This window comes from Tenrec ecaudatus, chromosome 1, assembly GCF_050624435.1.
Source record: "Tenrec ecaudatus isolate mTenEca1 chromosome 1, mTenEca1.hap1, whole genome shotgun sequence".
Taxonomy (NCBI): domain Eukaryota; kingdom Metazoa; phylum Chordata; class Mammalia; order Afrosoricida; family Tenrecidae; genus Tenrec; species Tenrec ecaudatus.
The window spans coordinates 57,644,428-57,671,690 of record NC_134530.1 but is presented as its reverse complement, the minus strand read 5'-3'; the positions used below and the strand labels follow the sequence as shown (position 1 = coordinate 57,671,690).

The 27,263-nt window shown below is 45.8% G+C and overlaps 1 protein-coding gene across 4 annotated transcripts in view; it reads left to right on the top strand.

The window, feature by feature from the left end:
- Positions 1-27,263, top strand: part of CSMD2 (CUB and Sushi multiple domains 2) — a 781,206-nt gene that overhangs the window by 46,936 nt on the left and 707,007 nt on the right. For all 4 annotated transcript variants that reach the window (XR_012785340.1, XM_075553739.1, XM_075553737.1 and 1 more), the window contains exon 2: positions 21,378-21,594. Coding sequence is in view for 3 of the 4 variants with exons in the window: in XM_075553739.1 (XP_075409854.1) it covers positions 21,378-21,594 (217 nt within the window). In the remaining variant the exon portion in view is untranslated. The remainder of the gene's footprint in view (positions 1-21,377; positions 21,595-27,263) is intronic.

The window sequence follows — 27,263 nt, the reverse complement described above, 5'->3', positions numbered from 1 at the left end:
CTGGGAACTAAAGGAAGAGGAGAAGAGACAGATAGTGCTCCCTGCTCTCAATATCCAGGACTTGGAGGGGGAAAGGTGGACACATGGCAGTCAAGACACCCCTGCCGATCTCTAGTTCTGCCCTGGGCTGGAATTGTGGAACACGTCCACCCCAAACTGCTCTCAGCCAGAGCCCCCATGGGGCTTCAGGGAGTTATGTGCACATGCGCCTCAGGAACTTCCTGGGCTATAATTTGTTCTTTGATCCAACTGTGGGTCGAGTTCAAGGAACTTGGATGCATCAGCAAACAAGCCAAAGACCTTGCCTTTGTGGAGCTAACCTTCTCGCTGAGGAAATAGACAGCTAGCAATAAGCACTGTGTCTAAGTAAATGATATAAGTTGCTGAGAGCGGTGCGTGTTATGGAAAAGAGAAAGGTGTGGAGCCGTCAAGGAGACTTGGAAGTACCGGAGATGGAAGTGGGGGGGTGCTGTGATTTTGTAGAGGTGATCAAGGTCAAGCTCAGTTCATCTTGGGGAACAATATTTGCAAGAAGAAGAAAGAGTAAATGCAAAGGTCCTGGGGGAGGAGAGGGAGCTACCATGATAGGCTAGGCTGGAGGGACAGGAAGGAGGTGTATTTGTTTCTCAAGGCAGTGTTAACAAAAGACTGCCCATTAGGTGACTTAAAACAATTGAAATTTATGCTCCTTCTTCTTTTTAAAAATAATTTTATTGGGGGCTCATACAACTCTTATCACAATCCATACATACATCAATGGTGTAAAGCACATTTGAATATTCATTGCCCTCATCATTCTCAAAACATTTGCTCTCCACTTAAGCCCCTGACATCAGCTTCTCATTTTTACCCCTCCCTCCCTCCTGCCCCCTCCCTCATGAACCCTTGATAATTTATAAATTATTATTATTTTGTCATATCTTACACTGTCTGACATCTCCCTTGACCCACTCTTCTGTTGTCTGTCCCCCAGGGAGGAGGTTACATGTAGATCCTTGTAATCGGTTCCCCCTTTCAACCCTATCCTCCCAGTATCGCCACTCTCACCAGTGGTCCTGAAGGGTTCATCTGTCCTGGATTCCCTGTGTTTCCAGTTCCTATCTGTACCAGTGTACATCTTCTGGTCTAGCCATATTTGTAAGGTAGAATTGGGATCATGATAGTGGGTGGGGGGGAGGAAGCATTTAGGAACTAGAGGAAAGTTGTATGCTTCATCTTTGCTACACCGCACCCTGACTTGCTCATCTCTTCCCCGTGACCCTTCCATAAGGGGATGTCCAGTGACCTACAGATGGGCTTTGGGTCTCCACTCCGCACTCCTCCTCATTCACAGTGATACGAACTCCAGAGGTCGGTAGGGCCGAGCTCTTTCTGAAAGCTCCAGAAAAGACTCTGCTCCATGCCTTGCTCTTAGCTGCTAGGGTTGCTGAGCATCCTTGGCTTGTGGACCCATCCCTCCAGTCTCTGCCTCCAACATCGCCTAGTGGTGCTCTTCTTGCATTTGCTCATGTTGCACCGGTGTCCACTGTAAGGACCTGGTTTTCACTTAATAACATCTGCAAGGATCTTCTTTCCAAATATGGTCACATTCACTGGACTTAAGACTTAAACATATCTATTCAGTGACACGTTCAGCCAGCCCATCACAAGAGATCAGTGTGGTGCACAAGAGAAAGGAAGCTTCCTGAGGGTGGGTACCAGGTCAGTCCTGGGCCTGGTGCGTGGTAGGTCTCAGTGAGACTTGAGTGACTGACTGAATCTTTGCTGGCTTGGGAAGGGCTCCTTGTCTGGGCTGATCTGACTCCATGGATCATTGGCATGAGCAGAGGGGACCTGCAGGTGCTCTCCCCTTTGATAGAAGCAATTTTTAGATCACCAACACAGCTCATCTAAAATTCCACTTTGCCGTCAGGGGCATCAAAACACAAAGCCCTTTTCTTTCCCATCTAGGGAGAGCAACACATCTGCTGACAGCGAGAAAGAGCAAAGTGAAATTGCTGATGACCTTCGATGCCGTCATTGAACTCTTTCATCACCTGTGGGACAGCTAGCGCTCACCTTCTTCTTCCTTCGGGGTTAACCGGGGGCTGGGGGGCTGCTTTCCTTCTGACAGGACATGCATGTGTCAGGAGCAAACAAAGTAAAGCTTTACAGTGTATTGCAACCTGTGTATATGTATACAGTAACGCATCCTTGATATGTGATTTTGGAAACCACCCCTGTTCCCCCTTCTAAATAGGGAGGTAGCCCTATAAGTAATTTTCCAGGTTCTTGTGTCTTTTTGGGGAGTAGGGGGGAGTTGCCTTTGTTGCAGTGAGTCCATACTCACGCAAATAATACATTTTCAGGGATCCTGAATTGTGTGTGTCTCTAAAGGGTCTAGAAGATGGTGTGAGCCTGGAGTGACATATGTATCCCATCCATCCCACTTCTTGAGTCCAAAGGGACACATGAGCCCCACGCAGTTTTCCCACAGCTTTCAGACCACCAATTATGGCTCATAGCATCCTACCTTACAGTCCAGAGGAGCTAGACCAGACGAACAAGAACGAGGCACCAGGACTGGAGGAAGACTTATCAACAACCTTCCATATTGCAGCCGGCACAACCTTGCTGCTGAAAGGGAAGAACTTGCTGAGGAAGATGAAGGCTTGTAGCCTTCAGTCTGGATTACAATGTAAAGAAAACAGCTTCATGGATGACAACATAAAACAAAAAATCCACACAACTACACCAATTGGCAACATTGTGAGAAATGGAGAAAGGGCAGACGTTGTCGGGGATTTCATCTGGCTTGGCTTCACGACCAACACTCATGGAAGCAGCAGTACAGAGGTCGAATGAAATGCTGCCGAGGATAAATCTGCTGCACACGACCTCTTCAGAGCATTGAAAAGTTGAGGACCAAGATGTGCCTGAGCCAAACTACGGTATTTTCATGACCTCATGTGCATGTGAAAGTTGGACATTGGATAAAGAAGACCAAAGAAGAATGGATGCATTTGCATTATAGTCTGGCTAAGAAGAATGGAAGTACTGTTGGCTGTCACCAGGAAAAGCAGATCCATCTTAGAAGAAGTACAGCCAGAGTGCTCCTTGGAGGCAAGGATGATGAGACTTTATATCGCATAGTTTGGACATGTTGTCAGGAGAGACCAGTCCCTGGAACATCACGCCATGCTGAGTAGAGTGGAGGGGCAGTGAAAAAGAATAAGACCCTCGAAGAGCTAGATCGACGCCATCGCTTCAGCGAGGGGCTTGAATCTAAGACTTGTGAAGCGGGTGCAGGACCGGGCAGGGTCTCATGCTGTTGTACACAGGGTCAGGGCCGCCATGAGCGGGAACGCACTAACAATGGCACCTGACAACGACAACTAGAGTCCCAAGGGACATTGGTTCCACCAAGCCTTTCCTACCCCTGAATCCAGGGGGACATATGTACCCCACGTAATATGTGTGAAAATTCATGTTTTATAACAAAATCTCAGAATTGCTTCTTGAGTCAACATACCTTCCATTAATGGAAACGCATGTCACCAACTAAACTTCCAAAGAGGAAATAATTGGGGCATGAAAAGGTGACAGAAAGGTCTGTACTACGCGTGTTCTGTGGCGACTTGGAATGTTCCCATGAGAGACCCCTTTGGATTCTCGGCAGATGCTCGTGCTAAAGCCACTGGGGAACGAGAAGGTCGACGGCCAACAGAGGAGAAGACCGCACCTGGCAGCTGGTGACAGCATGGCTCCAGCTGTGTGATGTCGTGTCGTGTGCTGTGGGGAAGCTTACCTCCTACCTGTCCTCCTCCTCATTGGCTAGTGAGGCGTTTGGACCAGGAATATCTCAGGAGTACATACTGGAGAGCCCATTTCACTATCTTTTGTCCAAATTTCCTTATGGCAAAGCGCTGCTAACGTGGCCTCTCCTCCCATGTATCCCAATGCTAGAAGAGGGGGTCTTGGTCCTCAGAACACTGGCTGAAGGGCTAACACTCTCTGCACCCACCCCCACCCCCACCCGATCAGCCTCTTTCCTTCTTTCCCTCTCTGGTTCTTCACTTAGCTCTTTTCTGTTTCTCACCTGGCCCAGAAATCCTGGGAGAGGTTGGACAGGTGCAGGTGCCCCTATGTGTGGGTGGGGTGTACTGATTAAGGACCATGGACAGTTCACTCCTCCTCCCAGAGTTAACTTTTCTTCTTGCTCTCGGGACATGCAATGGGCACAGGCCTCATAAGGGCTCCTTTCTGATGCCATTCTTGCCTGCACCACAGCAGGGTCGACCCCGTGGAGTTCAAGCCCAGGTGATTGACACTCGAGAAAAGAACCCCCCGTCCCCCAAAGTAGAGTCTTATGACTTATGTGAGTGTTCTAGAAGCAGGCATGGCTTGTCAAACTTGATGAATTAAGCATCTGACCACCCACCATCCATCCATGCATCCACCCAAGATAGAGACAAGACAGAAGTTAGCATCAGATTACCTGGGGCTGAATTTTATGTTCACCATTTACAGTTCTCTGACTTTGAGCAGTTTCCTAAACCTTTCTGGGCCACAGTTTCATCATCTGTAAAATAGAACCCACAAAAGCAGCGGTGAGGCTCACATGCAGCTGTGAGCGTCCCTAGTGGCTAAACAATGAAACCGACAGGTTGACATGGGAGAACGGCCTGGCGATCTGCTTTCATGAAGACTGCGTCCTAGACAACCCATGGGGCAGTGCCACGCTGTCCTGAGCTTGCTATGCATGAACTCCACTGGACAGCGCCCGGCCACAGCAGCAGCAACAATAGGACAATGAGGGTAAGGGGAGTTCGCACTGCAAGCACCCAAGATAATGGTTGGCACCAAGGGCAGGGATAATGCCTGTGATACAGTGGGTTCTCAAATACACATACACACATATGTGATATATATACACACACATACATATATACAGATGTGTGTATTTAAGCATATGCACTCACTTAAATATATGTGTATACACACACACCTATATTTCAGTAAGCGAGTGAATCTCACATTTGCCGAGCCCTGTTCAGGCGCCGTGCAGAGCCGCTGTCCCTGAACGCAAGCTGCAGCACAGGCATCTTCTGGCTGGGGACAACTCAGGAACGCCTTCCTGCCCTCTCTGGAAGATGCCCCTGGGAGCAGGAGCAGCCTGGCAGAGGCGCTGATGGGCAGACACACCTGTGTGTGGTCCAGGTCCCCGGGTGAGCATCTCGGCCACCAGCAATGCCGAGATGCCTGTGCCGGCCCAGGATCCCCCATCATAAAGACCCCCTGGCTGTTGGCTCGAGATGATGAAACATGAACTGCATCTGTGTCACCAGGCAGGGAAAACCGCATTTGGTCCATGGTGGTGACTCTGTGTTACACATGTCCAGGAGAATCGGAGACCCTGGGGTTAGAATCAGGAGGCTGAGGTGTGAGGGATTATTCCCACTGAGTGGCTGCATGTGTTGTGGGCACAGGCTTGTGGCCGCACCCCTTCAGAGCATTGTTCTGTGCCTGTGTGCTGCTGTGTCCCCGCTTGGGAGGGGGAAGGAGGCCTTGTTTTGTTTCCATGGCCCTGAGGCTAGGCAGCTGTGCTAAGCTCCTTTTAATTAATTGTGGGCTTTAACCCATGCCACTGCATGCAGAGTGGAGCCAGGAGCAGAGCGCTGAGAGCAAGCCCCTAGGTGGTGTGTGGGGTCCCTGCTGCCCGGCAGAGGGAGCGGTGGTGGAGGCAGACAGCTGGAGTCTGGGACTAGTCTAGGCTTGAAGGTTTGCTCCTCCACAGACATCTGAGGGATCTCAGTATGTTCTACGACCTGAGGCACTTCCGTTTCTTCACCTGCACATTGGTTGTGTGTGTGTAGCTATTTTAAGACTGTGAAGGACGATGGAGAGGATGCTAGCAAGGCCTTCTCTGAGCGGCCCGAAGCCACCCAGCTTCCTGCATTTGCTTGCCTGTACTCCTTCCTGCCCCGTTGAATCCCAACACTGCGAGCTTCCAGAACCACGGAACCAATCGTCAAGGGGGCACCACCACTAGACCAGTTGCCTTTGAATCAATGAATTTTTTAAACAATATATTTTACCAGGACTTTTCTTCAAGGAACCTCCAGGTCGACTTGAACTTCCAACCTTTTGGCTACCGACTGAGTGGGTTAATCACGCGCATCACCCAGGCACTCCCAATCCAAGGCACAATTCATGAGCTTGGCCATATCTAGATGTACGTGGTAATTTACTCTGAAGTCCTCAAGGGCACAGCCCACAGTGTATCCTATGCTACAGTGTCCCCTCCGTGGCTCCCCATGCCCTCAGTAGCCGCCAGCCACATGCATCGCCTGGGTCTTATCAGGACACTACACATCCCTCCTCGGATCTGCTGAGTGAAAGATTCAACTTGGCTTGGACCTTCGGTGGTTTCTTGAGAGAATTCAGGGGGTGCCTGACTTGGATGGAGAGCCCGGCATCTGCCTTCACACTAATCTTCTAGTGAAACTTGCCAGGTCTGTCCATTGAGAATATAGCAAACGAAGCACGGTGGTCTTCTGCTGAGAAGGTCACAGAGATTTTTATAGAGCATTGTAGTTGGTGCGACCATTTCGAAATGGTATGCATGGGTCATGCTAAAGTGTGTGTTGGGCCACTGCTGGATCTTGTGGATAGTCGACTCACCCAGGAGTTTGGCGTGCATTGCTAGAGGGCAGATTTACAGCAGCTTTTGATAACTGTATTTCAGCATCCTTGTTTCCCTTTGCAATTTGATGCATTTTGTTCTATGTATGTAAAGACATTCTTGGAGAATCATCTGTAAGCTTCGCCATGTTGTCTGAAGCCCGGGGTGTGACACAGCAAAGGTTAGGAATTTTGTGTCTAGAGATCCACGAAGGATCTCCTTAGCTCATGAATCCCTGAAACGAGCCCATGATTTGGTTGGTGCAGTGGTGAAAGGTGAAAGGTCACCATTGGAACCCACCCACCCCTCGCAGGAGCAGACACAGCAGCCTACTTCTGTCAGCATGCACAGCCTGGGGAGTCCTGCGGGGCACTTTACTCTGACCTCCAGAGTTGTTGTAAGTCAGCATCCGCTTGAGAGCCATGGGTTTGGTTTTATATCCTCATGCATTTTGTTTTCTGGAGAGAATATATTTAGCTTTCATCAAGAACTTCAAGACGACTACGAATTAGATCCCAACTGGGTAGCCATTCTGCTCCCCAGCAGACATCTGACAAGGCCAGGACACATTTGGGAAGTTGCAACTTGGTTTGGTGGGGTTGGGGGTGGGGGAGAGCCAACGTCTAGTCACTAGAGTCTAGTGGGTAGAGAGAATCTAGGGAGACTGTCAGCCATTGCACAGTGTTAGGAATAACCCCCAACAAAGGAGTATCCCGCCTGAAATGTCAGTGGCACTGAGGTTGAGAGGCCCTGGGCTAGACTTTCCCACATGCATGGACATTGCTGGGACTGCAATGATAGCGACGGATGGTCTCCTTAGAAACAATGGAGAGAATTCTGCCATCCGGTAGGTAGTGTGCATGGAAACAGACTAGGTGTAGCCACAGCATGAGGATGATGAGGAGTGGACTCGGAAGGAGCGCTGGGTCTGGCTTTCTGGGAAATTCAACATGCAAGGTGCAACTGATACACCAGTGACTTCTAGACCCCTGCTGTGTGCCCTGCGATGTGTTGGGTGCTGGGGAATGGAGTGAATAGGGCAGAACAGGGTCTCCACCCTTGGGAAATCCACATGAGGGATGAGGAATACAGACACCACCAATCCCGGGGAATGCTGTGGAGATGCTGCAGGGCTGTGGTGGCTGCTGGGAGGGCAGGGCTCTGTAGGAATAGGCAACAGAGTATGTGCTTGTGCGTGTGTTGAGCTGCAGGTAGTACAACTTAGTGCCATGGTCACTGACGTTTCCTGGGAGAAGGGTACTTTAAGCTGGGCCTTAAAACATGAGTAGGGGGTAGCCAGGCTCAGAGGTGGAGGAAGGATGCTTCTGCTCTTTAAGAGCAGAAGAGAACAGGCCGTTAAAGAGACCCAGGGAGCTCCAGTGGTGGAGCGGTGACCTGTTGGGCTGCTAACCTCAAGGTCAGCATTTCAAAACACCAGCCTCTGCTTGAGAGGAACACTGGGTTTTCTACTTCCTTACAGAGTTACCGTCTTGGAAACTCACAAGGGAGTTGGTATCGACGGACTGCCCTGAGTTGGTGGTATCGACTCGATGACAGAGAGGGTTTTCAGGAGCGGTGCCTGGCTCGGCTGGGGTGCTGCTTAAGGGGGAACATGGCAATACGTGAACGGGGTCTGGAGCACCGCATTCAGGATTTTAGTGCTTTATCCAGAGGACCTGGGGGAAACCCTTGAAGGATTTTTCATCAAGAGTGTCTGGCCAACTTGGCTTTTTAGGGAATCACATAAACGGGAAAAGCGCTAGGGGTGGGCGAGGTAGATGGATGCTGTTGCAGTGAGAGAGAAACTGCCTGGGAAATCAGGGAAGTCTCCTCAGAGGAGGTGCTGTAGGAGTAGAATCTAAAATAGTGAGTAAAGTTTGCTAGGTAGGGAAGGCAGTGCCTTGGGCTAAGCATTGGACTACTACTAGTGGAATGGTCAGTGATCCAAACCCATTCAGACACCCCTCGGAAAACAGCTTGGCGATCAGCTTCCAATGGCTTCAGTCTCCCCAGCCCCAGGGAACAGTTGTACTCTGGATACATGGGGTCACCAGAGTTGGGGTTGACTTAAGGGCAACCAAGAGCAACATCAATAAGTAGAGGAGGCAAGGGAAGAGTACCCCAAGCCAAGAACCGAAAACCCAAAGCCAAACTCACAGCCATCGAGTAGATTCTGATTCACCATAACCTTGGAGGACAGAGTAGAACTGTCCACTTGGGTTTCTGAGACTTTTAAAAATCTTTATGGGCTCAGACAACCTCATCTTTCTTTGGCAGAGTGACGGGTGGGTTTGATACACTGACCTTGTGGCTAGTAGCTCAAAGAATAGCCCACTGTACCACCCGAGCTCCTTACCCAAGCACTGTAAAAGCCTAAAAGGCTCTGGGGTGTTTGCAGGTGTGCTGGGGAGAGGAGATAGGATGAAGCTTGTTACTAGCACCCTTCTGGCAGAGGCCTCCTGCAAGCAGATTAAGGGTGCTGGCTGTGAGGGACAAAAGTCTGTTTGACCTTTGCTCTTGCCATCTGCCCAGAGAAGGTGCCCTGACAGAACTGGCCAAGGTCCCCAGAGGCCAGTGAAGCGCCATCCTCAGGCATGGTGATTTCTCCAACATCTGCATGCTCCTCTGAGTTCCCTCTTGGGGTGGTGTAATTAATTGCATGACGTCAGCAAATTAATATCTCCAGCCCAGGCTGCTTCCCAAATACCAGTCTACAGCTCTAATTGCCTTCTGGTCATCTTTGTCTGACTGTCCCCCTGTCATTTCCACTAAAATTTGTCTAAAATTGACCTTATCAGTCAGTAAATATTTACAGAATTGAATTGAATTTTCCTGCCAAACCTCTCGAATCACTTATCGCTTCAAAAATTATCATTATTTGTAGACAACATGATTGTGTACCTAAAACACCTGAGGGAATAAAGCTCAGAATCTTTAGCATTCATGAGCATTCAGGAACCCAGTTGGATGTAAGATGAATATATAAAAATCAATAGGATTTCTCTGTATCTGTAATAACCAGTAGGGAAAAAATAATAATGGGAAAAATACCATTCACTAGCGCAATAAAAAGTGCATAAAATGCCAGGGACTAGCCTTAACAAGATGTGACTGGGACCTGTGTGAAGAAAAGTACAAATCTTACTGAAAGATGAGCTGGTATTGTGCTGATCACTCACATGGTGCCAGGCACTGAGGCGAGGCTTCAGCAGACAGTACCCCGTCCATCTGTATAACCAGCCTAGCAGTGGCTGCTCATTTTAAAGATGCTATAACTAAAGTTTAAAGAGCTTCAATAAATTGCTGATAGGACTGGAAATTTGAACCCAAGTTTTTTTTGCCTTCATAATCCAGGCCACTTAACCTTTCACTAAACCCCTCCCCAAATAAATGAGAAATAGCAGACAAATGAAGTTGATGGGTATTAAGTCTGAATGGTATAAAAAGACACAATTATTTCATCATCCATCCATTCAAATAGCAGGTAGTAACTGTATTCCATGGGAAGCAGTGAGCTAGATGCTGGAGATAAACATGACGAAAGGTTCATAGAATGTAAGGGCAGAGACATTATGATAGTGCCCTTGATAAGGGCAACAGTATTCATAGTGAATGAGGAGCAAGCAAAGGAAGAAGACTTCACATTGCCAATGGGAAGTCTTGGGTATCATCCATCCACCCATCCAACCATCCACCCATCCATCCATGCATCCATGCATCCATCCATCCATGCATCCATGCATCCATCCATCCATCCCTCCATCCCTCTAAACCAACCAGTAACTATTCTTTGGGCATTTACTATGTACCAGGCATATATTGGATGCTGGAGATAGAGCAGAAGATGAATTTTAATGCCCTTGTTCTCATGGAGTGCTGCCTTGGGACTGGCAGTTCGAGCCCATGCACTGACTCAGGGGAAAGGAAGCTGCTCCCATCAAGGTTACAGTCAAGAAAACCCCATGGAGCAGTTCTAGTCTGTAACACATGGGTCTCCATGAGTCAGAATCGACTCTATGACAATATGGTTTTTGTTGTTGTTAAGGTTTTTGTTGTTCTGATAAGGGGAGAGAGAAACAAGAAAACGTATGCCAGAGGGTGCTAAATGCTACGGATAAAAATAAAACAAGAATTAGAGTGCCTGGTTTGTAGGAGAAGAGCTCTGTTTTATTTAGAGTGGTCAAGAAGGGCTTCTTGGAGTAGGTGATATTTGGTTTGAGACTTGAAGAAAGTGAGAGGGTGGGTTGCACTGTTATTGGGGAAGAAGTTTGGGGGCCCGAGGATGAGCCAATATATGGACCCAGAGGCAGACGTGTGGTAGGCTTGTGGATCAGCGAGGACGTGGCATGGCTGGATCCCAGGGGCTAGGAGACAGGATGAGGAAAAAGCCAGGAGGCAGCCAGTGCTTGCTCATGTAGGGCCTTTGAGGGCATGGCTTGGGCTTTGACTTTTATGTGAGTGAACTGAGAAGCCGACCAATTTTTGTAAAAAGAGGTCTTTCTAAACATAAATAAAGGAAAAATATTATCAAGGAAAAGATAAATGACTGCCTATAAAATTGGACATTTTAATCTAAATGAAATATCTGAACAAAACAAAGCCAAAAAAGCACACAACCAGGTAGAAAATGATATTTACAATGAATATGAGAAAGGGTTGAAATTCTAATGCTGTGAAAAGTACAAATTGATAAGAAAAGAAGCAGTAAGGACTAATTGAATAGTTAAGTGCCTAAAATTTGGGAGAATCGATATGCCAAACATAGTGCCTAAAATAAAATGAAAACAACTGCAAAAAGTGGGTGGAACATATGTGATACATGAGGATTCATAGCCCCAAGGTAAAAAATGGATAAGAAAAAAATTAAAATGCCATCAATGTCACTAAATTGTACATGTGGAAACTATGTCATATATTTTTACCACAGTAAGAAAATAATCACCACGGTGAAAAATGGGGCACAGATTTTATCAGCTAATTCACAAGAGAGGAAATGAAAAGTATCAGGAAGAGTTAAAAATAAATGATGACTCTGAGTCCTAAAGAGATGCTAAATAAAATCATGTTCTTTGTTTGCAAAAACTTCTTAATGAGGTAATGCTCAATGTTGGCAAAAGATGTCTTAGAACAGACCTGGTCAGACGTGACTCCAGAGTAGGTAAAGGGTGCCGTGGTGATCCTGCAGAGACAGTTACGCTTTTGGAAATCTGCCCTTGGAAAATCCACCCCAAGCAAACAAATGAACAAAAACTGTGAAGGGTCTAGCTCTCACGGATGATTCCTGAGACTGACAGGGGTCATGGCCAGAGACCAAAGACCTGAAGGAAAGAAGACACACCATCCTGTGCACTGAGAAATCAGCCCCTAGTGGCCGTCCGGATGGCAGTTAATAGCATCCTTTCTAGCTACAGGGCAACATGGGGGCCGCTAGAAGTAGAGAACTCAAAATCAAAACCAAACTCCTGGCCCCCGAGTCACTTCTGATCCTGCAGAACAGAGTAGAACTGCCCCTGCGGGTTTCTGAGACTGGAACTCTTTCCGGGCCTCGATGTAACTTTATGCCAGGCCGCCCACAAGCAAAGAAAGAATAGGCAACCTTTTTATTGGCAGCCATCAGCATTTCTCAGGCACGAAAGCCTACTCAGTCCTTCTGGCAAGGGCTCCCATTCGATCAGCATTTCAATCTGCAGTGGTTGCTCTGGGTTACAATTTCCTAAGCTCACCGACACACACTAGGTTTCCAGGAGACTTCCAATCCAGTTAGGCTTTCAGCCCCTTCTAACCGTCCCGACAGTGCCTGCCACAGAGGTCGGCCAGCCTAATATGAACAATTCACCCCCAGAAACCCAAGCTGGACACAGTTACCGCATAAGCGAACATTCGTTCTGGGACTCTGGCCATGGCAAGGTGTTTTCCATGGCACCGACCAGCTGCCTGCCACCAGATTTCACTCAAAGCCCAGGCCTTATGTATAACAGAAAAATCCAGAAACAATTGAGATGTCTGACAATAGGAGAATGGTTGAATACATTCTGGTATGACTGCCTATCAGAATGCTGTGTATCCATTTAAAATGCTGTTTAGGAACAGATTCACTATCTTGGGGAAACGTGTGTGCTACAATGTTTACTGAATTGTTCCAAAAGAAAGGCAGGGAATGACTTGAGCCTCGGTCAACGGGGGAGTGGTTGAACTGAGTGAGACGCATCTACGCCGCAGAATATGGCATGCTTATATAAAAAATAATAAGTTAGAGCTGTATCTACTGACCTGGAAGTAATCCTCAAGGTATTGTTAAATGAGAAAGCAAGTTGCAGAGAAACGAGCTAATGCATGCTCCTATTTTTAAAAACAAAATGGAAACTTGTCGTGTGCTTTAGGTATCCACGTAAGGGGGAAGGAAGATAGGGAGAGACCTATGCCTGGCTGTTAACTCTGAGTGGGATAAATGGCTGAAGATAAATAATTCTTCATATGCATTTGTGTTATATACATGTACACCTATGAGTATGACAGGGACACTCTGTCATTTGTAATTAAAGTGGAAGAATTTACTGAGAAAAGAACACATAACAGTATATAAACTTACACAGTTTACCTCGGAAATTCAAAATATACATGGAAAAATCTAGAAAACGCAGGCCCACTATTCACAGCAATTTCTTCTGGGAAATGAGATGATAATGAACTCCTTAAAATATATTCTTCATATATTTATAGGTTTAATATTGAGGTCACAGATGGACATTGGACCTCCATTCAAGTACTCCCTCAATGCAAGAACACTTTGTTCTATCAAACTGGCATTCCATGATGCTCACCTTCCCGACACGATTGCTGAATACAAAGCAGGTGCATAAGCAAAAGTGGTGAAGAAAGCTGATGGTGCCCGGCTATCAAAAGATATGCCATCTGGGGTCGTAAAGGCTTGAAGGTTAACAAGTGGCCATGATCAGAAGCAACAAAACCCACATGGAAGAAGCACACCAGCCTGTGTGATCATGAGGTGTTGAAGGGATCAGGTAAAAAGTATCAAATAACAAAAAAAACATATCATTGAGAATGAGGGACAGTGTAGAGTGGGGACCCAAAGCCCACGTGTTGACAACTGGATATCACCTTACAGAAGGATCACAGGGAGGAGACCAGTCAGGGTGCAGTGTAGCAACTATGAAACATACAACTTTCCTCTAGTTCTTAAATGCTTCCTCCCTGCCACTATCATTATCTCAGTTCTACCTTACATTCTGGCTAGACCAGAGGTACAGATTGGAACTGGAAACACAGGGAATCCAGATGGATGATCCCTTCAGGAACAGTGGTGAGAGTGGTGATACTGGGACAGTAGAGGCAGGTGGGGTAGAAAGGGAACCGATTACAAGGTCTACATATAGCCCCTTTCCTGGAGGATAGACAACAGAAAAGTGGGTGAAGGGAGATGTCAGACAGTGTAAGACATGACAAAATAATAATAATTTATAAATGATCATGGGTCCAAGAGGGAGGGAGGGAGGAGCAGGGAGGGAGGGGGAAATGAGGAGCAGATACCAAGGGCTCAAGTAGAGAGCAAATGTTTTGAGAATGATGATGGCAACAAATGTACAAATATGCTTGACACAATGGATGTATATATGGATTATGATGAGGAATGTATGAGCCCCCAATAAATTGATTTTATACATATATATATATATATTCTTGCCTGTCTTTTCCAACTTTTTGACAAGCAGCACAAATGTTTAAGTTACAGTGACCTCCACTGTCACAAAGCCAACTTTGCCTTTCCTTATTATAATCTGGCTTCTGTCCACCTCACCACCTGCCCTCCTGCATTTGCTGAAAACCATCAATCTGTTCAGCAAAGTTGTATTGAGTTCCAGGCCCTGGGGATGCAGCAGGGAATAGGATGGAGCTCCATTCTCATTGTTCTTACTTCCAGAGGGACCCTTTAGACATCAAACCGTGTGACCTCATCCAATACCCTCATCTTCGCCTCTGCAGTGTTCAGAGCCTTGGGTCACCTCTTCGTGTGTGGAACATCCCTCTGTTCTCCTCCGATTATGTGAGCTAACCTCTGTGGCCCACTCTGCCATGCTGTCTTATCTCCATCCATGTAAAGCAGTGCTTCTCAACCTGCCTAATGCCGCGGCCCTTTAACACAGTTCCTCATGTTATTATGACCCCAACCATAAAATGATTTTCTTTGCTACTTCATAACTGCAATTTTGCTACTGTTATGAATCAGACAACTCCTGTGAAAGGGTAGTTTGACCCCCCAAAGGTGTCATAAGCCACAGGTTGTGAACCGCTGATGTAAAAGGGTTTTAGGTTTTCGGTTATCACTCCTGTGTTAGTCTGGGTAGACTAGAGAAGCAGATCCATAGAAACTCATATGTGTATAAGACAGTTTTACATAAAGGGTAATTTTACATGAAGATAGCATCCCAACCCAATCCAGTCTAAGCTCATAAGTCTGATATTAGCCCATTTGTCCAATACCAATCTATAAAGTCCTCTTCAGCTTCATGAAACACTTGCAATGACGCCAAATGCAGGACAAGCGCAGGCCAGTGGGTGGACAGTCTTTGGATCCAGTGGCGTTGTAAGCATCTCAGTGCTGACAGGGGTCTCCATTTATGTTTCTCCAGTGCCCAGGGCACGGGGTCTACCAGTGTACTGCCACGTGTCTTGTCAGTAGAGCATCTCCAAGGGAGTGAGCAGCGTCTCTCCTGACCCCAAGAAGGAAAAACCAGATTTCCCAGAATTCTCAGAAGACCATGCCCACACAGAGGCCTCATTGGCTATGACCCGATTGACAGACTAGACTCCACCCCTTCACTCTTAATCCTCTCAAGTCCCAGATTGACACCAGATTATGTAACTAGCACAGCTACCTTAAGTCCTGACCCCAAGCAGGTCTGGGCTGAAGCAGCAGCCTGGGATGCTCCGAGTGGGATGTTGGGATTTGGTTGTGTGAGATAGGAATAAGGGAACCCTTAAGATGTGGCACCCGGGATGGTTGCTTGTTTCCTTATCTGTACTTCAGAATGCACTCCTTTAGCATAATCCTTGCCACATGAATTATTTACTTATGTCTTGCTTGTGAGTGGAGACCTGGTGGCAGAGTACACTGCACACTGAGTTGCCTAGCCACAAGGTCAGTGTTTCAAATCCACCAGACACTCTGAGGGAGAAAAATGAGGCTGTCCATTCCAGTAAAGATTTCAAAGTCTCAGAAACCCAAAGGTACACTTCTACCTTGTCCTATAGAATCACCATAAGTTGAAATAGACGCTTCTGCAGTGAGCATTGAGTTTGAGTTTGCTGGTGGGCTAGCCCAGGGTCTAGCCTGGAGGCAAGGATGAATGGTTGGATAAATGAAGAAGGACATGGTTCGGAGACGTCTCTAGGTGGGCTTTAGGGGCATGAGTCAAGGATATGTCGCGCCTGTGTCAGAGAGGGTCCTCATTCAGAAATGTATGTCTGGACCAATTTTAAAAGTTGTCAACAGGAATTCATTTAGAATCTTTTTCAGTTTGGGGGTCCCTTATGTCTTCTTTATGAACTCTTTGTTGTTTACTCTCTTTCCAGATTTTCAATCCTAGTGTATTTCTCTTATTGATTAGTTGCAGTTCTTCCTATAATAAGGATACTACCTGTCTTTCCATTTGTTGTCTTTGATATTGTCATATGTATATACACATAAAACTCTTAATCTTCTAGTATCTTCTGTAGAAAACTCACTGCCATCAAGTCAACTCTGACTCATAGTGACCCTCTAGGACAGGGTAGAGCTACCCGCATGGGGTTTTGAAACTCTAGGTGTGGATTCAAACTTCTGACCTCTGGTTAGCAGCCCAACATGCAACCACTACACCACATCTTATCAGTCGAGACCAATTCCTGGAGGAGGTTACCTTGCTTGGGAAAGTCGAGGGGCAGTGAAAAAGAAGGCCCTGGCAATGGGCTCCAATGTGGGACCAATGGTGAGGATGGCGCAGGGCCGGGCAGTGGCTCGTTCTGGTGCGCACAGTGTGACTGTTCATCAGAACTGACTGGACAGCAATGACATTGCCCCGAGAGCTTATGTTTAGAAATCAAAGTCAGAAAACTGCCTATATTTTCTTCTAATTATCCAATTGCTTCATTTTTTGTATCGCAAATGCCCCCCTTTTAGCAGGAATTTATTATAGCATGTGGTGGGAGTTGAGGGGATAAGCCAATTCTTTTCCTTACAATTAATTCATCGACCCTGCACCAATTTTTTTCCATTTCTTAATGTAACCTTTTGTATATTTCCCATTTTATGCCCATCGAAGGAAGCCTGGCAATGCCAGTGGTTCCCAATCAGACCTGGGAGTTCCTTAGAGGAAAGGAGCCTGGGAACTAACTTTGTGTACAGATTTAGGTCAAGAAAACTCTGGGCAGCAGTTTTAGTCTGTAAAACACGGTGTCCGTGAGTGGGAGGCCGGCTCCACAGCAGCTAACGGCAACAGTGAGGATCGTGTGCAGGAGTACGTTCTCTTTGAGTACAAGGACCGTTTCATGTTCTACTAGTCATAGGTGTTTGGTGAGGGTCTGGATCTTTATGAGAGTCCTCCTTTGTAACCCTGACTGCAATTGGGTCAAAATGCACTGACTAATTTGGTGTCATCTACTACATTTCAGAGGCTATTGGACTTTTGCTTAGAATTGCCCTACAATGCATCAGTTAAGGGGAGAAGATACATCCTTACAATAGTTTGCCTCTTCATCCCAGAGAGGGCTATGGTTTTATAACTATTGCAGTGTTTAGTCCTTCTGAACATATTGCGTTTACACGACGACTGCACATTGCTTATGGAGTTTGCTTCCATGCGTTCTATGTAGGATATAGTTATTATAAACGACACCTTTTTCTTTACATTTTAATTAGTTGCTGGTGCATAGGAATGCTACTGATTTTTAGATTTGTTTTTGGCATCTGGCTATTTCACGGAAATTTCTTATTAGTTCGAACAGCTTTATAATGGGTTCTCCTGGGTTTTCTCAGTAAGGGATATATCATCTGCAAACCACGTTTCTGCTTCCTCTTTTCGCATTTCTCTTTCTTGTGCCTGCCTCCACTCTCCCATGAAGCGTTAAGCCCCAGCGGTGATATTGGTATCTCTATCTTGTTACTGATCTTAATCAGGTGTTTCACCATAAGTAGAACGTTGGCTCTTGTTCTAAAATGGCTGCTTTATCAGGTACGGAAATAGTCACTCTCCTGGTCCAAATGTTTATTCTATTCAGGGTTACATGTCTAATTTTATTAAATGTCCTTTTAACATTTATTCAGAGAACCTTAACTTCCCCCCCTCCTCCTTTTTTTTTAATGGAATACGTTGTGTGGAGTGATTTCTTAATATTGTTGGAGATTAACTGTTCTTTTGTCAGTTAAAAGGGCTTTAAAAATGTATTGTTGAATCATTTTATCAGCAGACTGGCTAAGAGAGTGGAAGTTGATTTGAAGTTAGATGGCTGATGTTTGAGTTCTTCCCCTGGGTAATGGTATGACTTTGGCTTGGTTCCTTAATTTCTCTTTGCCTTAGTTTTTCATCTATAAAAATGAAGATGGTAATAGCATTCTCTACCTTATCAGGGCTATTCTGAAGATTAAACAAGCTAACATGGGCAAAGCAGTTACAAGAATGTCCAGCCAAACACCGAATAAATCCCAAGACCATACTGAGTTACTAAGAACCTACCGTGTATCTGGTACTGAATTCAAGGCAGAGATTCAAAGATGGTCTCTGCTCTTGTGGAGTCTGTAGCATGGTGAGATCGATGGACATAGACAAGCCCCTCTATGCTAACTACTGACAAGGAAGGGTTATGGCAGTGGTTCTCAACCTGTGGGTCATGACCCCTTTGGGGATCGAACGACCCTTTCACAGGACTCGCCCGATTTCTAACAGTAGCAAAATGACAGTTATAAAATAGCAAGGAAATTATTTTATGGTTGGGTGGGGGATCACCACAACATGAGGAACTATATGAACGGGTTGAGGCATTAGGAAGGTTGAGAACCACTGGGTTATGGTGTCATGGGAACATATAATAGGGGGCTTAACTTCACCAAGGAGAGACTCTTGCTTGAGATCTAAAAGATGAGTGTGGTAGGGGAGAATGTTCTAGGCAGAGAACAGAATATGCCAAGGTCCTGTGGCTGTGGAAGGAGAAAGGAAAATATAAGTGACCGAGAAGAGCAGGGTGTGGCTGGGAGGGCGTGAGGTGGGGAAGTCACTAAGGGCCGGGCATTAAGTACTTTTTCCTGATTGAAGAGTGATGAGGAGCTGTTGAAGGTTGGGGGCGGATGGGAGTGGGAGCAGGTGAAATAATGTGATCAGATTTCTGTTTTGAGAAAAAAAATCTCTTCCTAGCATCAGTGTGAAGGGTGAGTTGGCCAGCGCTACCCAGAAGGAATGTGGGGCAAGTTCAGAGATTGGTAGGGGCTGGGGCTCGGAGACAGAAACAAACGGGGGTGATAGATTACCTTGAAGGGGTTGAGGGAGAGGATGTTGGTGGTGGCTTCTAAGATGGGGTACCGTTTAGCGAAAGAGGAGGCACTGTTCCAGTCACTGAGGGAGGAGCACAAAGGGCGAGCCCAGATGGACTGGGGCAACGCAGCAAGCTCAAGGTCTATTGGAAGCACAGGTCTGGAGCTCAGAGGGGTGGTCTGGTCTGGAATATAAAGCCAGGGCCTGGTCATCAGGGCACAAATGGGGAGATCATCTAGACTAGATGAGAAGCCCCACCTCAATATCGAGCCTGAAAAGACCAAGAAAGAGCAGCCAAGGAGGACAGAGGGAGGGAGACACAGAGCCTTGCTCCTCCACGGATGGCCTGATCATCAGGCTCACATCACCTGGAAGGAACCACAGCCCCACCTGCCCCACCCGGATGTGGTCAATCAGAGCCTTGGCTTTCACCAGGCCCCAGGTGGCGTGCACTCCTGGTGCTTCAGCCCTGGGGGAGTGTTTCCAGGAGGAAGTGAAAGTGTTTCCAGGAGGAAGTGGAAGTGTTTCCAGCTGAGTTAGATGCTCCAGAGAAGCCAGTCAAAGGCAGACGGCAGACCATTCTCGACCTTGGCTGGTGTGTTTGGGTGGAAGGATAGAGCCTGAAGGCAGAACAAGAGGGGTTGAGAGACAGGAAATGGAGACAGCAAGTAGAGACAGATTTTGTTTTCTAGAAATTTGGCATGAAGGGGAGGAGAGAGAGAAGGCTGTAGATGGACGAAGCAAAGTGAAGAAGTGAGGCATTTTTTTTTCTCTCTCTTAGCTATGGAGTATTGAATGCATTGAAAAGTCACTGGGAAGTTTCCCTTGGAGAGAGGAATAAGCCAGGACTAGCCGAAGGAGCTTGGCAAGTAGGAAAGACAGGGCCTGTGATGCACACGTTCTTTTCCTGTGGCTGCCACAGCAAAGTACTAACTGGTCGCTTGAAACACCGTCGATTGATGGTCTCTCTGTCTGGAGGACAGACATTGAAAACCAAGGCATTGGACGGACCACACTTTCTCTGAAGGTTGTTAGGGGCAAAGGTTTCCCTGCCTCTTCCTGGTTTCTAGTGCTTCCCAGAAACCCTTGCTGGGCATGTAGAGAGCCTCTACTCCAGTGTCTGCCTTCATACAGCCATCTCTGCTCTGGGCCTTCTTCTTTCTCTAAGACCAGTCTTCGTGGGTAGGAAGGAACCCTGGTGGCATTAAACTGCTAACTGGTGTGGGTCCATGAGGGACTCTGCCAGAGAAAGAGGTGGCAGTGGCTTCTGTAAAGATTTTCAGTCTCAGAAGCTCTGTCTCATAGGAGAATGGAATAGATGGCAATGAATTGATTTTGCTTTTTCTACCCCTGTGGCCTCATATTAACTAGCAATGCCTTCAAAGGCCTGCTTTGAAACAAGGCCACATTGTAGGTCCTGGGGTGTCAGACTTCAACCTAACTTTGGGGGGACACCATTCAACCCACAGGCCCTGGGCCATGGTTTCCATCTAGGAAAGGCAGTTCCTCTGTAGGAGGTAATGAGGAGTTGAGAGGACAAGAGAATGTCCATCGTTAAGCCGCTTTTTTCGATGGCAAGTGGGAGGAGAGGACGTCTGCTGAGAGCAGGGCTGGACAGGCCAGGCCAGAGGCTGCCGAGCTGGAGAAGGCTGTGACGACTTGCCTGGAGTTCAGCTTTGTTATGGAGAGGTTCTGAGTTGAGTCCGCCTTTCAAACTCTCTTGAACCCTAGTTCCTTATCTCACATAATTGTCCTGATCCTTGAATTGAAAAAAAATGCCTATTTTTATCACCTGGAAGGTATTTGACCCGCAGCAGACTTCCAGTTATATTAGCCACCCATCTTCCCTCTTTTTTGAGAAACAGGTCTGGCCGATTTGGAAGCACTTGGAGAAGTGGGTTAATGATTGGCTAACAAATGACTCTGGTTCCCCTAGATTCCAGTGGTCCTCAACCTTCCTCACGCTGCGACCCTTTCATACAGTTCCTCATGTGGTGGTGATCCCCCAATCATAAACTTATTTTGGTTGCTACTTTAGCACTGTCATTTTGCTTCTGTTATGAATCAGGAGACCCCTGTGAAAGGGTCGTTCAATCCCCAAAGGGGTCGCGACCCACAGCTTGAGAACTGCTGCTCTAGAAGCTTCTGGGAATGCTGGCTTCACTGAACTACATTTCCTCCCTCTTATCCAGGCCAGAACTGCACCTTCCAACTGCAAGGTCCCAACGGGACTGTGGAGAGCCCTGGGTTCCCGTATGGCTATCCCAATTACGCCAACTGCACGTGGATCATCACCGCGGAGGCCCAGCACAGGATCCAGCTTGTGTTCCAGTCCTTCGCCCTGGAAGAGGACTTTGATGTCCTGTCGGTGTTTGATGGCCTGCCACAGCCGGAGAACCTGCGAACAAGGTAGCATCCTGCCCAGCCTCATCAGAGGAAACAGCTGAGCCCTTGAGCCCAGCTCTTGGAGGGGAGGACGTGCTTGGTTATAAGCATTCTGACTATCAACACGAGACCCCTGAAACCCTTCTGATTTCCTGAAAATGTCCTTTGTCCTGCTTAAAAGTATCTAGTGGGTGGAATCAGTGAATAGGACATTTGGGAAGACTCCGTGAAACAGATATGAAGGTTAGAGGGAAATCAGAGTCATTTAGTTGACACTGGTTTTACATGTGTAAGTGTGTATGTGTGTTGTGTGTGTATACCTATTGTATTTATATATACATTTTGTAGACATCTTGTATTGTCTTGTATATGTGTAGACTCAGGAACATTTACTTTCTCCCTATGGGCCCAGCAGGCATGTGGATGCTATGGGAAACTGATGAACAGTGAATATGTCTTCTGTCTTGTATTTGAGAACTGTCCTTTCTTTGTTGGAATTTGCCTTAGAATTGCGTGGCCTCTGCTGTGCTTGTAGAACGGAAGATCTGGGAGAGTTGTTGCCACCTCAAGCCCAACTGAAATGGTCAGATTTTGTTCCTGCTGGAGGAGCTGCCTCCAAGTGGTGGGGTTTATGTGCAGCGGGGGCAGGCTACTCCCCTGCTACAGAGAGCGCAGACAGTTCAAGAAGCACAGCCACAGAGCTCCACCCTGCATTGACCAGACCTGCTGCTCCCATCAAAGGCCTTGCCTCTGTCCTGCCAGCCAGGCTTCCCCTCCCCAGGAAACCAAAGGGTTAAGGCTTACCAGCCAAACCCTGGGGAGTCAGAAGTGCTAATTGCACTTCTGTAATGATGTGGTTCACTAATGAATGGTTCCCGCTTGGTGCTTAACCTCAAGGCTTTGTTTAAGACTGTCTGAGCACTGGGCCTCTGCCCAGGAGCAGGGCCAGGGATAGCTTTCACAGGCCAGCCTGTAGTCCTTTTCTCTCCCCTCCAAGCCATAAAGAGGTTAGCCTGGGAGGCCAGCTGGGGCCCCACCAAGAGCTCCAGAGGACTATATGACAGGACTAGGCTTATCCAGCAGGGTACACAATATGTGCTCAGTAAGACTTTGATGAGTGGACAGCAGTCATCTTCCTTCATTCCACCAACTCTTCCTTCGCCCTTTATTATTATATTCACCAAGAGTCCATTGGATCCAGCAAGGAACCTGTCGCTGACCCTCATGGAAGTTACTGACATGGAATTGTATCATGTGCATAATATGTCAGATGCAGAACAAACAGCCAGGTAAAAGCATGAAATGTAGGTCCTAATGTTTACAGGATTGCCTCTTTCTAAGGAGGAGATGTTAGAGCTGAGATCTGTGGCACAGGGTGACACTCTCGAGGGGCCAGGAAGCAGTTGGTCCGGAAGCACCGTAGAGATCATGTAAGGACATCAGCTTTTGCTCCGTGTGAAATAGGGGGGTTTGCACCTGGAGGGTTCAGAGCCAAGGAGGAACCTGTTCCAACTGACCTTTGGCTGTGAGAGAAAGTGGTGACAGAGGTGAGGACGGCAGCTGACCTGTTGGATCCTGTTAGGATCCAGCGCAGGGAAAAAGATGAAAGAAGCTTGGCCTCTAATGGGAGTCAGGGAGGTGGTGGGAGATGTCACCTCTGGGCAACACCCAAACTCAGAGCTGACCGGGTGGGGGTACTGTCAATTGCATATGGGATGTACGATGATATTGGTATCTTTGGTCCCAACAAGCCATAGGAAGAAGTAGCTGTTTCCTGAGACAGAAACGATGGCTGGAAGAGCATGTATTGGGAGAGATGAAGGCTTCAGCATAGCTCTATAAAATTGAGGTGCCTAATTGAATATCCAAGAAGCCCTGGTGGCCTTGTGGGTGAGCCATTGGACTGGCAATCATGAGGTTGGCCATTCTAACTCACCCACTGCTCTGTGAGAGAAAGATGAGGCTGGCTGCGTCCCCAAGAATTTACAGGGTCAGAAACCTTGTATGGGATTGCAATGTGTTGGTATTTACTTGGTGGCTGTGGGATTTTGGTATTAGATATCCAAGGGTCCCCGGGTGATCAGAATGACTAATGGCTTAACTTGTATCCAAAAGGATCCACCCAGAGACACCTTGGAAGGCAGACCTAACAATATGCTTCTAAAAGGATACAGCCTTGAAAACCCCATGGGACATTTCCACTATGCACGCATGAGGTTGCCTTGAGTTGGAACTGACTTTATGCCAACTAAAGCCAACATTTAGCTATCCAGGTGGAGCTGTTGAATATTTACTAGAAGATGTGAGTTTAGAGTACAAAGCCATGGGGGCTAGAGATATAGGATCAGGAGAAGACTGGGAGCAGGCAGTGCTTAAACCCATGAGACTGAAGAAGGTTGTTAGAGAGCTCTTATTGAGCTCCAGCAATGCTGTCTGTTGTGTATGTGAAAATTATGGTTCACTATGGAGACCCACACAGGGGAAAGAGACCTGTAAAGATCTGTCCACAGGCCCAAGAACACCAATGAGTCAAGGATCACTAGGATCTGCTGACAAGGTATTCCACCCCAGATCCAACGCCAAGTTGGACATATATTGTAAGACAGGAAACTCTGTTCATCCACGCTGTGGTACTTTGTTATGGTAGCTTTAAGAAGCGAAGACGTTCTCATCTTTATCTCAGCACCAGAAAAGCCAAATGCCAGAAATCTTGGTTGACCACCAATGGGCGGGCCCTGCTTAGGAGCAAGCAATGCAGAGATAATCCAAGAGATAGCAAAAGGGTCTTCCAGGACACAGAGAAGAACTTGTGTTTTGGTCTCCTGGGGAGTCCCGAGTTGTAGAGTTTGCCTCCAGAGGAACACACCTTAACCAAGTACCCCATTGGCCTGGCCAACTCTAAGTCTTTCAACACCCAATCAACCAAGGGTTAGAGGATGTGACACTGAAGGCTGGAAGAAGCTTTCTGCTTCTTAGAACGCCTGGGACTAAAGGAGCTCACATTTGGGAAACACTAGAAAGGAGAATGGCTGTACAGAATAGTCCAAATTGGAAGAAGTCTCCTTGAAGGTGTTGGAATGGCATTCCTTTGTGTTGGAATGGCAATGGGTGTTCAGTGGGGATCCTCGGGTATTTGCAAATGCTTTCAATGTTTTTGCATGTTATTAGTCTATGCAGATTTGAAACATATTTCAATTATTCATGAATCAGTTTCTCTAATGTACAAAGGTCTAGAAAATCATTCATTTTTATTGGGATTGTTATTGTATGCTTATTAGCCAAGAATTCTGCATAGTTTACCATGCAACGTTTCTCTCTTCTCAGTAACTGAGATTTTATCTCCTTTCTCAGAGCTAATACTGTGCATTTGATATTCCCTTCTTTTCACTCAAGTGAAAAGTCATTAGTCTTGCGAGGAGTTTGTCTGTTTTATTGGTCTTTTTTTTTTAAGTGCCAACTCTTAAGGTTATCAATTTTGCTTTTACTCTGTTATTTAACGTATTGATTTCTGCTTCTATCTTTATTCCTTCTCTTCTCCCACTTACCTTAGGATGATGTTGCTCTTTTGCTGACTTTGTGAATTGCATTAGCTTCATTATTTCTTGTTTGATAATGGAAACATCAAGAAGCATTTCCCCTAAGTACAGCATTGAACATGTCCCATAAATTTTGATGGATAGTTGTTATTTTATAAAGTCTCTAATTGCAATTTTTTTTTCCTTCTTTGACTCCAGGGTTTTGCCCTCATCTTTTCAAGTAGTACTTATTCATAATTCAAAACTTGTTTTCTAGTTTTATTGCATTATAATCAGATTATGATTTCTATTTTGGATTATTTCTGTATTGCTCCCCCTCCCCTTTCCTAGAAGACTATTTGTATGTGTATGAAAATGGTCTATCACTGTGTGATTAAAGCCACTTGTACTTATTAATATTATCCAACTACCCTAATTTCTTACTTATTGCTTAATTGACAGTTGTTAAGGATTAGCAATATGCTAACATCACATTTCCACTAAAGTTAGTTTCTCCTTCTGTTTCTAAGTTTTTATTTGGCATATTTTAATGCCATACTCCAGTATGTAAATATTTTTAAGCATTAGATCTTCAGAATGATTTTTTTTGTGTCGGCTCAATATAGCAATTGTTTTTTACCTAAATGTTCTTTTTGCCTTAAATCATTCTTTGTTATAATCATATTGCACCCTTTGTTTTATTTATTGGGTGCATCCTTACCAATTACTCTATTTTAAAATTTCCATGTCACTTTTATAGTTAGAGTTCTTACTATAGTATATAATGATTTTTTTAAAACCCTGAGAATCTTCATTCTTTATAGTTTAGTCCATGCACATTTTTGTGATAGTTGCTCTTCTATAATATGTTGGGGTCCAATTTTAATTGCCCTTATCATTACTTCCTTTTTCTTCAAGTTTGGTTTCTTCACTTTTTCTGAAATTTAAGAAAAATTCAATGCCAATGAATCGATTCCAACTCATGGTGACCCCATAGAACTGGGTGGAGTGGTCCCTGTGGTTTCCAAGGCTGTAGATCTTCAGGACAGCCGGCGTTTCATCTTTCTCCTGCACAGCAAGTGGGGTCTGAATTACTGACCTTTCAGTTAACACCCAGACTCTTAATCACTGTGCCGCCAGGGTAAAGCTACTTTTTCAGAAAACATTTTAACCTACATTTCTTTGCCAACATCTTCCCGAGCTAGCTTTTGTTCTTAATTTTGTTTTACTGGCAAGCATATCTCAAACTCCTTGGTGTTTGTGACATGTAGATGTCTCCCAACCCACCCCCAAGTTTTCCAAACTGACATCATAGCCCCTCTTTTTAAAGGTGCTCATTTTCATGGGACTTTAGAGGGTCTACTTGTGTTTGCATGCCCTGGTGAGCTTGAAATTTCTCTGATAAAAGTTTTTATTTTTCAGTGTTATTTGACTAGAATTATTATTTTTTATTTTGTTTTTAGGTTGTCCATTGCTGAGGTGTAGGCACATAATGAGTTTTTGCATATTAATATCGTATCCTCTTGCCCCGATGAATTAGTTCATTATTTTTATGTGTTTCTGTTTTGCTTTTGAGGGGTGAAAGGATGAGTCTCTTAAGTTTCCTGCATACAGGATCATGTCACCTGTGAATAAACCCAATATTACCTCTTCCTGTCAATGTTGACGCCTTGTATAGTTTTCTTCTTTTCGAGGTTGCACTAGATAGAGCCATCAGTTCAACACGGAATAAGAGTTCTAAGAGTGGGCATCTGTGCCTTGTTTCAATCTTAAGGGGAAGCACATTTTGGATCCTAAAACTTATGTGGCCACTCTTATTTAATCTTGTAATGGTGGTTCTTGTGCAATAGAGCAAATGTCCTAGGACAATAAAGCAAGAATCTTGGATACACCACAAGAAAGTTACTGAAACGAATCGAAGACTTTAGTGAGGTAGCAGCATACAAGATCCACATACAAAACTCTTTTGGATTTATCTACACTAACAAAGAAAACCCCAAACAGGAAGCCAGGCAGATAATACAATTTATAATAGCCCCTAGAAGGATAAAATACCTAGAATTAAATCAAAGTATGGATGGAAAAGAAAGATACAAGGAAAACTACAAAACATTACTACAAGAAACCAAAAGAGATTACATCATTGAAACAATATATATGCTCATGGATAGAAAGACT